At 38.8% G+C, this 13,893-nt stretch overlaps 1 protein-coding gene across 2 annotated transcripts in view; it reads left to right on the top strand.

The window, feature by feature from the left end:
• LOC145980291 (ATPase family AAA domain-containing protein 2-like) overlaps positions 1–13,893 on the top strand; it is a 189,775-nt gene that overhangs the window by 77,836 nt on the left and 98,046 nt on the right. For both annotated transcript variants that reach the window (XM_083113305.1, XM_083113306.1), the window contains exons 11-12: positions 11,031–11,279; positions 12,301–12,513. In XM_083113305.1, the coding sequence (XP_082969431.1) occupies positions 11,031–11,279; positions 12,301–12,513 (462 nt within the window). The remainder of the gene's footprint in view (positions 1–11,030; positions 11,280–12,300; positions 12,514–13,893) is intronic.

The following is a 13,893-nucleotide window of genomic DNA, read 5'->3' on the forward strand; positions in this document are numbered from 1 at the left end:
CACCAAAAAAGCAATTCCATTCTCTCTGGCCCTCAGGGGACAGCGCCTTAACACTTCACCCACCTCCCGCCAGAATTATAACCTCCGCCTACACCAGGCCCTGGTTAACCGTGGATATCCCTCCATCCTGGTCACCAAGCAAATATCACGAGCTGCCTCCCATACCACTACCACCAAGAAACCTGCTGCCACCAACCCACCTGCACTCATCACCCAATATCATCCCCACCTCAACAAAATCAGGCACACACTGCACTCTCTTCTCCCAATCCTCCACAGTGATCCCGAAACCAAAAACATATTTCCCGACAAACCCAGGGTGGTTTTCAAACGCCCCCCTAACCTCCAAAACATCCTGGTCCACAACACTCCTTCACCACACATCCAACACCCCCCTGCCCATAAATGCAACCGACCCAGGTGCAAGACCTGTCCCATCCTCATCACTTCTCACACCCTCCAGGTGCACACGGCCACTGGCAAATTTACCCTCCATCCCAAAGGGACCTGCCATGCCTCAAACCTTATCTACATCCTCACCTGCAACATCTGTGGTGATTTTTACCTGGGGGAAACATCAACGGCCCTCAACCTCCGCATCAATAACCACCGCTCCTCCACCCACAACCTGGACTTCACTGTCGCCGTCCACACCAACCACCACAACATCAGTTTCAACGACTGCTTCCGGGTAGCGATCATCCACCTCCTACCCCAACCAGCCAACACCTCTGTTCGCAAAAGATGGGAAAGGGCCTATATATCGGCCATGAGTGCAACCACTCCACCTGGCCTGAACAAGGCCACCCAGTAATGCCCAACCCTCACCCACCACCCTCCCGCCCTCCCTCCCAACTCATCCTCCCCACTCACAGTTTACGACGAGCCTGGTGACGAAACAGTGTTTTTTTCGTTCTACGCACCGCTTCTTCTTCAATGGGGACCTGGCAACTCTGCAGGACCCCAACTTCCGGTTTCGTCTTCTGTTTCTTCTCACACCGATGATGCTATAAATTAGCGAAAATTTTGAATTTTCCTACTGTCCGGTGAGTGTTTCCTTTTACCTTATTTGATTTTTATATATATATATATATATATATATATAAAAATAGCGAAAATTTTGAATTTTCCTACTGTCCGGTGAGTGTTTCCTTTTACCTTATTTGATTTTTATATATATATATATATATATATAAAAATCAAATAAGGTAAAAGGAAACACTCACCGGACAGTATATATAAAAATCAAATAAGGTAAAAGGAAACACTCACCGGACAGTAGGAAAATTCAAAATTTTCGCTAATTTATAGCATCATCGGTAAATTAGCGAAAATTTTGAATTTTCCTACTGTCCGGTGAGTGTTTCCTTTTACCTTATTTGATTTTTACTTAGCCCTTTTGGCCCTCCTTGCTTTTATCCATTATATATATATATAAAAAAATCAAAGAAGGCACACACTGCACTCTCTTCTCCCAATTCTCCACAGTGATCCTGAAACCAAAAGCATATTTCCCGATAAACCCAGGGTGGTTTTCAAACGCCCCCCCAACCTCCAAAACATCCTGGTCCACAACACTCCTTCACCACACATCCAACAACCCCCTGCCCATAAATGCAACCGCCCCAGGTGCAAGACCTGCCCCATCCTTATCACTTCTCACACCCTCCAGGTGCACACGGCCACTGGCAAATTTACCCTTCATCCCAAAGGTACCTGCCATGCCTCAAACCTTATCTACATCCTCACCTGCAACATCTGTGGTGATTTTTACCTGGGGGAAACATCAACGGCCCTCAACCTCCGCATCAATAACCACCGCTCCTCCACCCACAACCTGGACTTCACTGTCGCCGTCCACACCAACCACCACAACATCAGTTTCAACGACTGCTTCCGGGTAGCGATCATCCATCTCCTACCCAAACCAGCCAACACCTCTGTTCGCAAAAGATGGGAAAGGGCCTATATATCAGCCATGAGTGCAACCACTCCACCTGGCCTGAACAAGGCAACCCAGTAATACCCATCCCTCACCCACCTTCCCCCCCAAACCATCCCGTCCCTCCCGCCCTCCCAACTCTTCCTACACACTCACAGTTTACGACGAGCCTGGTGACGAAACAGTGTTTTTTTCGTTCTACGCACCGCTTCTTCTTCGATGGGGACCTGGCAACTCTGCAGTGCCCCAACTTCCGGTTCCGTCTATTTCTTCTCACACCGATGATGCTATAAATTAGCGAAAATTTTGAATCTTTCTACTGTCCGGTGAGTGTTTCCTTTTACCTTCTTTGATTTTTACTTAGCCCTTTTGGCCCTCCTTGCTTTTATCCATTATATATATATATATATATATATATATATATATCTCAATAGTTCTTCTGCACTCATGCAATTTCTTTATAAGTTCTTAACAAATAGTTGAACTAATTGACATAAAATTGGCAAATAATAATAAAAGGAAAAACATGATTTTGGGTACCAGGGGCAGAACCATCAAATTATTTAAGAAAATATTGTGTATCGAAATATACTAACTGTGCATTTCATATTACAGGTAGTAGAGGCATGCATATTTTGTATTTGATGGAAACACAAAATGTAAAATAACACACTGTAATGTTCTTTTTTCATTTTGTAAAGGTGTGAATTGCATTTTGCTGCCATGTTTTATCATGAAATTATGCGAAATGAACTGCAAGATGCGAAATTAACTCTTAAAACACAAATTTTGGAGTTTATTTACCAATGCAGTACTTTCTGAAGTCTGAATGATCCTGTCAGTTGTGTAAATCACAGAATATTTATTAATTCTGTAAAAAATTGAGAAGCAAAAATGGACTCCTTTACACAGGAATAAAATTATATTTTGATAGTTACATAAATGTACTATTAGACGAGAAATATTTCTTTTGTGTAATAATTATAATTTTTAAAATCAAATTTAGGGTTATATTCACCATTTTAACACCGAAATTTCATTTTGTGTACCTGTTTTGATTCTTAAATGTGTCCAGTTTTTATTCCAAAAATATTGATCTTTTCTTCTTCTGTATACAGGGTTACAACTTTTTGTGAGTTGTGACCAATTCAACCAATTTCTAACTTTTATTCTCCATAAATCTTTTTCTTCATCAGCTTTCCCATTTCTTTTTGGCCTTAATCTAGATAAAAATTGTTTCCATTTTGTTACTCTTTTAGCACACTGATAAGTTCACTTTTAATTTTTCATTTCATTTTCATTACATGTACAGTACATACCTGAAAAAGCCACCAAACGAGTGGCAAAATCGATTGCAAAGAAAATCTGTGCGGAAATATGAAAAGTGAACTTATCAGAGTGAATTACCTATCTCAGCATAACTGCAAACAGATATCTTTAGATGTACTCTTCTAACAGTGTTTACAGATGTCCAATTCAGGCTATCCTTCGAGATTTTACTTCCTTTACTATGTCGTCTTGATCTTTTATTCTCCATAAATATGTGGCTTTAATCATATGAAACGAACTTGTAAATTGGCGGATGCTCTAGCATGAATCAGGCTACCCAACAGCCTCTCAAGTTTAGTTTTTAGCTTTCCCGGTCTTTGAACCACTTGACTCCCTATCCTTCAATAGAAAATTTTTATGTGATTTAGGCAATTTACCTTTTCCACAAGATTCCATTGGTTCTGCACGACCTGCAGCTCAGACATTGCTGGTTTCGAAGCTTGTTGCATTTATGACCAGTCACCAATGTTCATTCAGAAAGATTATATCTGCCACTAAGATGGCAATAAGAGGGACTGTTTCATCTAAAGACACAAGGCTCCTGTTACTTTTGGGAATGTGTTGATGTAAGTGTGTGTCGAGCACGTGAGTACTTTTTTTGTTTGTGCTGCATGGCTGGATTTGTCAATAACGTTGATTATGATCTCAGTTTGTTTCAGGCTCGGAGTACTTTTCCAAAAAACGAGTAATGTTTGTATGAAATTTTAGATTTACTTTTCACTTTATTAAATTTAGTGTCGCATTGGGAGACCATTTAGATCTCACTGTCTTTACAGCCAAAATACTTACTTTTTAGAGTACTTTTAAAAATGAAAGATGAAGGGGACAATTTCAGCAACTTTTTTTTGAAACATCGGAATCAAATTTATGGTAAATATAAATTGACAAAAGTGGCTTGGAAATGCTAGATCAGTGGTATAGAACAGCAGTGGACAAAATATGCTTCCATGATAAAAAGTCAATTACAGAACTTTTTTCCGCACTATTTAATTCATTTATCAAATACAGAGTGATCCATTGAAGTGGAGACTGCCACGTCAATATTTGTGCTATCGGCAAGCAAGGCACTTGCGGCCGTATGTCGGCACTGTGTAGATTGTCTGTGAATCATCAAGTGCGCAGGTTTATGTAACTACGAGAGGGAATCAATAAGTTTTGCCTGTTGATGTATAATTTGTCTAATAATGGAAATATTAAAACAATCAACATACATATAGTTTGTCCTCTACTCAGAGTTACCCTTCCACATAGTTCCCATCATGTTCGATGCATTTGCGCCAGCATTTTAACCGGGCTTCAAAACCAGTTTAGAAAAATTCCACAGGACACTCCCTCCCCCACCGTTCAGAGCTGTTTTAATCTCCTGTAGGTTCTCGAATCTTGTGCCAAGAAGCACAGACTTTATGGTATCCCAAACTCTCAATCATTGCTTGTGCTCACCCATAGGATACGTGCACTACATCAGCAATTAACTGGATGGTGATGTGTATCCCCTCGAATGAGCTCGTCAACCCTGTCACAGTTGTCGGTGACTGTTAATGGCGTGCCACTCGTTGGCTTGTCCACAATTTTTGTTTCTTTCTCCTTGAACTTCTTTACCCAACATCTAACATTGTTCACGTCGATCACTGCATCACCATACACCTTCCTCAGGCCTGTATGGATGTCAACAGCTGAACAACTCTCTTCTGTGAGGAACTCAATTACTTCTCTTTGCTTCAGCTTCTTCTCCATGCTTCAATTTGTACAATTTGAAAAACACAAAGCACTTAGTGATTGAGTAAAGACATGTTCATGACATGTATTGAGCATGTTGCTATAAGTTCACCTGATCAGTAGTTATGAATAAACAGGTGAAACTTATTGGCGCCCCCTCGTAGTGTAAAGTGACATATTTACTTACCAATTTATGAAACAAAGTGCTGAAACTGGGCACCTTCGCTGTCCATACATTTTTGACACTTCTTGATGAAGTTATCCATAACTCGCTTGCTACACAGTTCCTGTTGATTAATGTTGGTAATTTCTTGGCGGATGTTATGTTTAGTTCATCCAGGGTGTGTGGATTTGACTTGTATATAGAGAGTGGATTGTTTGGCAACATGAAACCTTTGCACTAGGGAATCTTGTTTCAAATCACCTTTCAACTTCATGTGCTGATTGAGTTAACACATATGAATCATAAATAAAGACACGCTGTGCAGTATTTGCTTAGCCATAACACACTTTGTAGTTTAATACACTAGAAAAAATGCAATACGTAACAAGTACCCTGTCACTTGACAGTCGCCAGACTAATAAAGAGGACACACAATACAAATCAAGGACCCTCATACTTCACAGTCCGATGTCTACTTTCAGTCTCATATCTACTTTCAGGACCTCCTTAAAAACTGGTTTCCCCCCCTTGCGAGCTTACCTTAGTATGTGTCTTAATAAAGATGTATCAAAAATGTGTGGGCATGGAAGGCAACTACAGTCAACTCTCGATTCTACGACCCCGGGTATAACGATCCCCTCGAAGTAACGACCCTTTTTCCCGGGAACCGTGGAAAATTTAGAAAAAAGTTGAAAAATTTGAAAAAAAAAGTTGAAAAATTGAATGAAATTGGCCGAAAAATGCATTGTTTTTTTCCCACTCATTCCCTTCCCTCTTCTGCTCACAATTGGGTCTGAACTAATAATAGACACCACCACACCTTGCTTGAGTGATATCCAATAGCACTTGACCTCTGCCATCCCGACTCCCTCAAGCGCACCAATGTTACCCTGCACCTGCCGGCCGTTACCCAACGTGCCAGGCTTGTTTTGCCACGCTTGCTTTCGATACGCGAGAAGAGAAGATCGAATGTGCTTTGATGTTATTTTAAATCGACCTTGACTTGTTTCCTTGTCCTAACAGCGGCTGAAAACTTGCGGGTGAGAAAGGGGAGGAGCAGCCCGAAGTGACTGCTGTACTTGCAGTCTTTGCCAATGTGTATGGCAGGTCAAGCTCTTTCATCGATAAATACACCACCTTGAGAGATAAGATCGCAGAAATGTTCCAAAATACAGATGCGTGGCACCTGGAAGTCTGGCCCATCTGTCCAGCTCTGACCTAGAGTTCAGCAGATTCCCGTGAGTGAGCAACTCTCGGCCTTGTAGCCGACAACTTCCAGTAACCGCTTTCATTCAAAACGTGTTCTTTGTTCCCAGCAACACTTCATAAAAAAGTGAAACTGTTAGAGATAATCAAAACGACATAGGCCAACTAAAGATCGTCAACCTGCTTTATGCATTGTCATCCAGGTTTCTCCCGTTGCCCACTTCATACGTTTTCCTAATTGTGTCGATGTCATAATATCTGCCAAAAAAGTGTTCAGTTGGCTGACTGACTTCTCCCTTTTTTCCTGTCAGCAAACCTTGGGGAAGGGGGGGGGGGGGCGATGCATCAGCCACGATTTTCTTGCTCGTGTGTGCACATGGGCTGATTACAGGCGAGAGTGGAAGTGGACCCAGTCCTCTTCCTTTCCTTTGACATCTAAAATGGGGCAACCAGATCTGGATATATTCTTGAAAACTAACAAAAACCATAGAACAAGTAAAAAAAAAAAAAGTGACCCCCCCTTTTCCCAGCTCATTCTCCGCCACTGGAGTGCATGGCAATGTTGATAATTGCAGAATTCAGGTCTTTTTTTTTTATGCTGTTGTCTGCATACGAAATATTACCCGTATTATTGTCTGTTGCATGGTAAAACCTAAAGCAAGGGTCATTTCTTTCTTCTTTACACTGCTGTTAAAAGTTCCGTCTTCGACAGTTGCGTTATCTTTAAAATGCTGGGATTATTCTTTTCCGCCACCTGTTGCTTGAACTTCCAGCCAGTCTCCTTGTTTTTACGATGCAGCTGGTGCCAGTGTTTTGTCTAGCATCTGCAAAGCTCTTGCCTGACGATAACTGTAGGAATGGTCGCTGAGACCAATTAAAAAGACATTATTCAAGGGGAAAACTTTTGGAGGAGTGGGTGTTTGCCATCGAGAATACTCCTAAATCCAACATTAAATCATCGATTAACGTGAGAGTAAATAACGATCTACCATTTTGATATGTGAAAATGCGCAGTTTCATAAAGCTTGTTTTCAGTTCATTTTATGCTGATGGGCTAATCGGGACTAAATATACAGTTGAAAGTGAAATTCAATTCCAAACCTGAATGATTTTCGACTGGGATGCTCTTTAATGATGTGTCCTAGAATATGCATTGGGTGAAGACAGATCGCAAGTTGCGCATTTCCTTTTTCACACTGGATTACAATGCAAGTCAAGGAAGGAGTTTGGACTGCTCCCTTGAATGGGGTAGGGGGAGGGTGAATGAAGTTGTTTGAAGCAAAGAAAATTTGACTTTTTTTTGCGATGTATTTTACACAGCCGAACCAGAACGAAAATTACAACCCTCTCCAACATTCATTGTGCCCGATTATCTCCCGACTTTTGCTGGCGCCAATGTGACTGGTGTCAAGATTCTTCGAGTTTCACTTGCAATAAGCGAGAGATTGTTTTCCTTTCCATAGGTCTCGGTGCAAACGGGTTTCTCATGAACTAGAATTGTTAGAATTTCCTGGAAGAGCAACGACTGTGCACAATTGAAAGAAAGTAACATTATTTTAAATCCTTTTTTTGTGAAAACGTTTTCATGTTCTATTTTCCTTCTCACAACATGCGTATTGTGCATAACAGGTTGTATAACTACCAGGATAAATGGTGTTACCATCTCCTAGGCATGTTTGTGTCCGTTTGAGCTCCGTTTAAGCTGAAAATTGGTGCAAATTCCAATAACGACCCCTTCGAAATAACGACCCTTTCCCGGGAACTGTGAAAGGTCGTTGAATCGAGAGTTGACTGTAGTTTGAACACCTCCTTTTATAAATCTGGTATGTGAATCGCTTTTTAAAATAATTATGGAAAGTGTGGTGCACTTGCTTCATTGACATTCTACGATGTTGACAAACGGCTGCAAGTGCCTTGCTTGCCTATTGTGCAAACACAGACGTGCGGTCTATTTCAATGGATTAGATTGTAGATGTTACAGCCTCTATTGTATATTTTCTTAACTGTTAACACCAGGACTGAGCCGGTACCAGTGCTTATATAGCTGATGTATTGATATCAGAAAATATCTGTAAATTTAATGACCGATACAGCCAATACTTTTCTGCAGTCCAAATATCCTGAAAATTAAGCAAAATATATATTTTTCATTATTTTGCCAACATATGGAAAGATAACAAAATAAACTGATTATGAATACCCCACAACTACTATCGGATTAAATATTATAGATACTAGAATTTGCACGCCAATTAAAAATTAACAAGTAGTTCTACATAAAAACGAGTTGCATCAAAATTTAATTTATTCAATTCTACATTAATCTATGCTAACCAATTAATTTTGTTTTCAAGTATGCCTTCTATTTTTTATTGTTGTCAGAACATAGAAAGTACCAATTTTTTTTTTTAGTTTTGCAATCACTCTCTCTGAAATTCTATAAATAAGAAATGGGTTATCCGATCGTGATGAAATTTTAGTACGGTGTAGGCAGAAAGGTTTTAAATACAATTCTTAATTTTCAGAATTTCAGAATTTTGTCAAAAAAAACGTTCTTATAAATTTGGTTAGGATTGATTAATGAGCTAAATTTTGATGAAACTGTTTTTTATGAAGGTCTACTGAATTTTTAGTTGCAGTCCAAACTACTCTAGTATCTCTAATTTTTAATCCGACAGTAGGGTTCATGTACCTAAAGCAAGAGCAAGATAAATTGCATCTGGAAAACATTGGTATAAAATATTTATTTCCTTTTATGCCTGTCAATTTGCAATGAATGAAGTTGGAAAATTGTTATAAAAGAAGAACGTACCAGCAATATACAGGAAAGAAATGCTGATAGGATTAGAATCCTGTGTGGGTAGTGAATTTTTCAATTGTACCAACATGCAGTCGTTTAGCCATGAGGGTAATGCTTGAAATCCAGGGTTGACTTGATTAACCCCTTAAGTATGGATGGCGTATATATCTGCCCTTCGCATTGTGCTGCTGTAGTGCGGATGGCGTATATATATGCTTTGTTTGTTTCAACTATGTTCGATTTACTGTGGCGTATATAGTCACACAGACATTTGGTGAGATAGTTGTAGCTGTAGTAGAAACAAAAAATAGTAGCAAGAGAGGAAAAAGATGAAAAGAAAGGAAACTAATTTTTCCCTTCTTCTTTCTTTTCATCTTTTTCCTCTCTTGTTACTATTTTTTGTTTCTACTACAGCTACAACTATCTCACCAAATGTCTGTGTGACTATATACGCCACAGTAAATCGAATATAGTTGAAACAATCGCAAAGTGTATATATACAACTTCCACAGTAAAGCAGCACAATGCAGAGGGTGTATATTGAATTTGACGAAAAAACTACATTTTCCAGCTAAAAACCTACATGTTCCAGTAGCGATTTGTTCAACAAATTCCAAATTCCACACTTAAGGGGTTAAGGAATATTTTCAAAGTGAAAGTAGAAGACAAAGATAATAGAATGAGGAACTTCATTTTGCACAGGTATATGCTGTACATAAATCTTAGACCTACATGAAAATGTAGAAGACTTCATTTGTATGTAGGAAAATGGGATAATGTTTCAACCTCAATATGTTTTAGAAAAGTTTGTTAAAAGTTATATGTTTTCAGAATGTGCTGTTCATAACATTAAATAATGAATATAAACTTACTTTTCAGCACATGGCATGAGGTAATATCTTGTGTCAAATTTACAGCAGAGTTTTGTATGAAGATGGCACCTACCTGTATGCTCTTACTACAGAGCATTCCCTGACATTCGCTACGAGACTCGGTGACAAGCAGCCCGGCATCAGCGCTTGTCTTTCCCGGTGAACGGGTCCACAACAGTCGGTAGAGTCGGGTATTAAAATTACAGTTTTCATATTGTGTTCTAACCTTGACTACAGAAGGTGTTGAAAATGATGACCCTCTGCTGCAACACATTACTGGCATCTCTGAAGGAAATTGGCATTTACACGTGCAAGTTCGTCTACTGTAATTCTTCAGATTTCTCGTACACAATACTCTCTCTTAACTCACAGATGGTGTGTGGATTGTCTTCGTATACTTTATTTTTTAGATATCCCCATTTTTCTTTCCACTTTTATTCAGAACTGACCCTGTTTCTCTAAACTTTTTTACGAGGTTTAATATAGTGGTCCTATGTGGATTGGGAACACCAGGAAATTTCGTTGCAAAACGTCATCGCACTTCTCCACAATTCCTCTTTCCGAAGTAACACTCGCAAAAGATAAATCCTTTGTTGTAATGTAAACTTTTGTGGTGCCATATTAAGCCACAATCTTCAACACACTGACACGACACAACACAACTTCTGAGGGAGGATTATACTGGCGTCAGTCTGCAACGTCAACAGAAAGGGAAAGAGAGCAAAGGCAGGGAGAGCAAAAAAAAACAGACTGTAGCATGCGACTGTCGCGGACCCGTTCACCGGGAAAGACAAGCGCTGACGCTGCGCAAAGATAACACAAAAAATTGATTTCAGCTTCATACGTAAATATGTATGTACATATTGTAAATCCGTTCCCTACTTATGAGCAAGGGGCTGATGAATAGGCTTTTTTGGTTTCACAAGGAAATTTTCTCCTTGGATTGATATTTCCTCAAATAATTCCAAGAGACAAAATTGCAGCAGTTTTCTTCTTTTCCAGGCATATCAAATGAGACCATCTATTATATTCTTCGATGAGATTGATGGTTTAGCTCCAGTACGATCTTCCAGACAAGACCAGATACACTCAAGCATCGTATCTACGCTCTTGGCGTTAATGGATGGCTTAGATAACAGAGGAGATATAATAGTTATAGGAGCTACAAATAGGATTGATTCTATCGATCCAGCTCTCCGGCGACCTGGACGTTTTGATAGGGAATTGTATTTCCCATTACCTGCAAAAAAGGTTATAGCTTATTTTAAAATTTGTCGTGGTTTCTCAAAATACTACTTGTAATCTTTACTATGAGCTCTTTAATTGAATTTCAGAATTTTACTCATTTTTGTTATAATTTTTGAAATTCTAAAGTTGAATCACCCAATTTAGAAAAGACGAACAGAAATTATGTAACATTTTCAAATATCATATTTTTCATATTGACTCAACTCTAGGAAAACGATAAATAAAAATACAGAGGTGTGATTCAATTGCAATTTCAAATTTTATTGTAATTTTGGTTGATGAAATTATGAATAATTTTTTTGCCAACAATCCAGTGAAATGATATTCATGTATCTTTGTGTGCCAGTAGTGTACAGATTAATTTGTTTGATCCATATTTCATGTCGTCATTCTCATTTTTTTCAAGAGTTTATGCTCTACATCAAAGACTTGTGATATTCATTATGGTTTGTTGAAGTGACTTTTCCAAATTTTTGAGCATTATCATTTTTTTTATTTGATTTGCTTTATTATACTTTGCTTTTGTGCCACTTTTGGCTAATGGTGAAGATGGGAATGAGTGATAAAATGATGACATTGATGAATGAACGGACAGTCACAAACATCCATGTCCAGGCTGGGATTGGAACCCGGGACCCCTGGCATATTATCCATTTTTTAGTGCTTTTTACTTATTCTATATCCACGTTAAGAGTGAGTGCCTCTTTCACCGGAAGGTGAGAGAAGATTTTCTTTTTAGAAACTAGCGGTAATGTCATTGCTTGTAATCAAGGGGTCCTGGGTTCAATTCTCAGTGGAGGCACATGGCACATTGGTTCTAATCCCACTTTAAACTGTGGGTCCAGTCTCAATTAGCCTTTCTGTGTATAAAGTGGACTAAAGCAACAATCTTTTTCGAAATGCAGTGTTAGAATGAGTAAAAGCAAAAATCTCTAAACAGTAGATAATATCCATTTAACTTTGTATGCATGCATGAAGTGACTTTGTTTTCATTTTTACACATGCTTTCCTTTGTTTTATGTAGGAGAGACAAGAAATTCTTGAAATCCACGTAAAGAACTGGGAGGAAAAACCAAGCCGTTCATTAATTGGTCATTTGGCTGACAATGCAGTTGGCTACTGTGGTTCTGATCTACGAGCGCTGTGTTCAGAAGCTGTCATCCAAGGGCTTCGAAGAAGGTATCCTCAAATATACAAGTCAAGCAAGAAGTTGCAGTTAGACCCTGATTCAGTGAAGGTCAGTTTTAGTAGAAGTAGTAATTGAAGGAGAGGGCATGGGTTTCACAATCACAATGTCGATCCAATTTATGATTGGAACAGTTCATTTTTTTTCTTCTCAAATCTGTCTGCTGTTATTTCATTTTAAGAACAATTGTAATTTATTCAATTTAATTAGTGAAAGGACATTCTCAAAGGAAAACGATGTCCAATCCAGGACTGAAACCTGGAACACTTACCTATAAGGAAGCAACAAGAATGTCAAGAAATACTGAAAAATCACTAAAATTTAAAAAACGAAGACTGGAAAATGCTAAATAAAAAATATGTTTTCTGGTTCTAATTGTTTTCAAGGCTCAGAAAGAAAGATGTTTTTTCCAACTTCCAAGTCCTACTTATGAGATTGTAAGTTAACTACTTAACATGCGGTCACCAAGGCATCTAGTGACATTTATTGTAAATTAGTGTAATTTTAGGAATATTTGTGTACTTTCTTTAGCTAATGCAGTGACAGAATGTGGAATGGCTTGTTTTTGTGTGTAAAGGTATATGTGTTAAACAGAATAGGCACGAAGAAACAGTGAAATACAAAAGAAGTTGGGTATTCTACTACCTAACTCATGCCAAATAAAATAGACAATACATGTAAGAGGGCAATTTGGAAAAAAAAAACCTCCGTTTGGTTATCAATGACAGACACTCCTAGATACAGAACTTTTATTATAGACATTAGAAAAGTACAACATTACATTACTTTTCGACTTAATCACCCTTCAAATTGAGGCACTTGTCATAACGTTTTACAAGGTTTGAAATTCCTTCTGCAAAAAAAATCTCCTGCCTGGGAATGAAGCCACCCTCTAACATCACAGAGAAATCAAATTACTGCACGCAGTTCACATTTGGCAGGATTTTCTATTGGAGCGTTCATTTTCAATTGTTATAGCGGGCGAGTCAACTGCAACACAACCTTCTCCTCTCACTGTCTACTGAACTACTGCGCACAGCGCCATAGGACTGGCGTCACTATCCCAGGCTATTTCTCGCACATATGCAAACAGAGGTTTTTTTCCGAATTGCTCTCTTATTAATGACACCATAGTAAAAGATACAGGATTAATTTGAAACATTTGTAGTTTCAAGGAGATGCTGTTTTTTTTAACTCGTGCAGTAGTACTTTTGCAATGATAGAACCTATTTCTATGACTCCTGTTTGTTTGGCAAAGCATTGTCTTGTAGAGCATTCCACATAGTCAAGTTACCACACTTTATGAAAAAAATGGTTTCATAACCACGTTTGACAAAGAAAAGATACCACTTTACACATGTACCACCAGTACAGTCAAAAATAAACCTAACTTTCAGCTGGAGCCAGATCCAGGAAATATGGAGGCTGCAG

Source organism: Lepisma saccharinum, chromosome 27 (assembly GCF_977018435.1).
Source record: "Lepisma saccharinum chromosome 27, izLepSacc3.1, whole genome shotgun sequence".
Taxonomy (NCBI): domain Eukaryota; kingdom Metazoa; phylum Arthropoda; class Insecta; order Zygentoma; family Lepismatidae; genus Lepisma; species Lepisma saccharinum.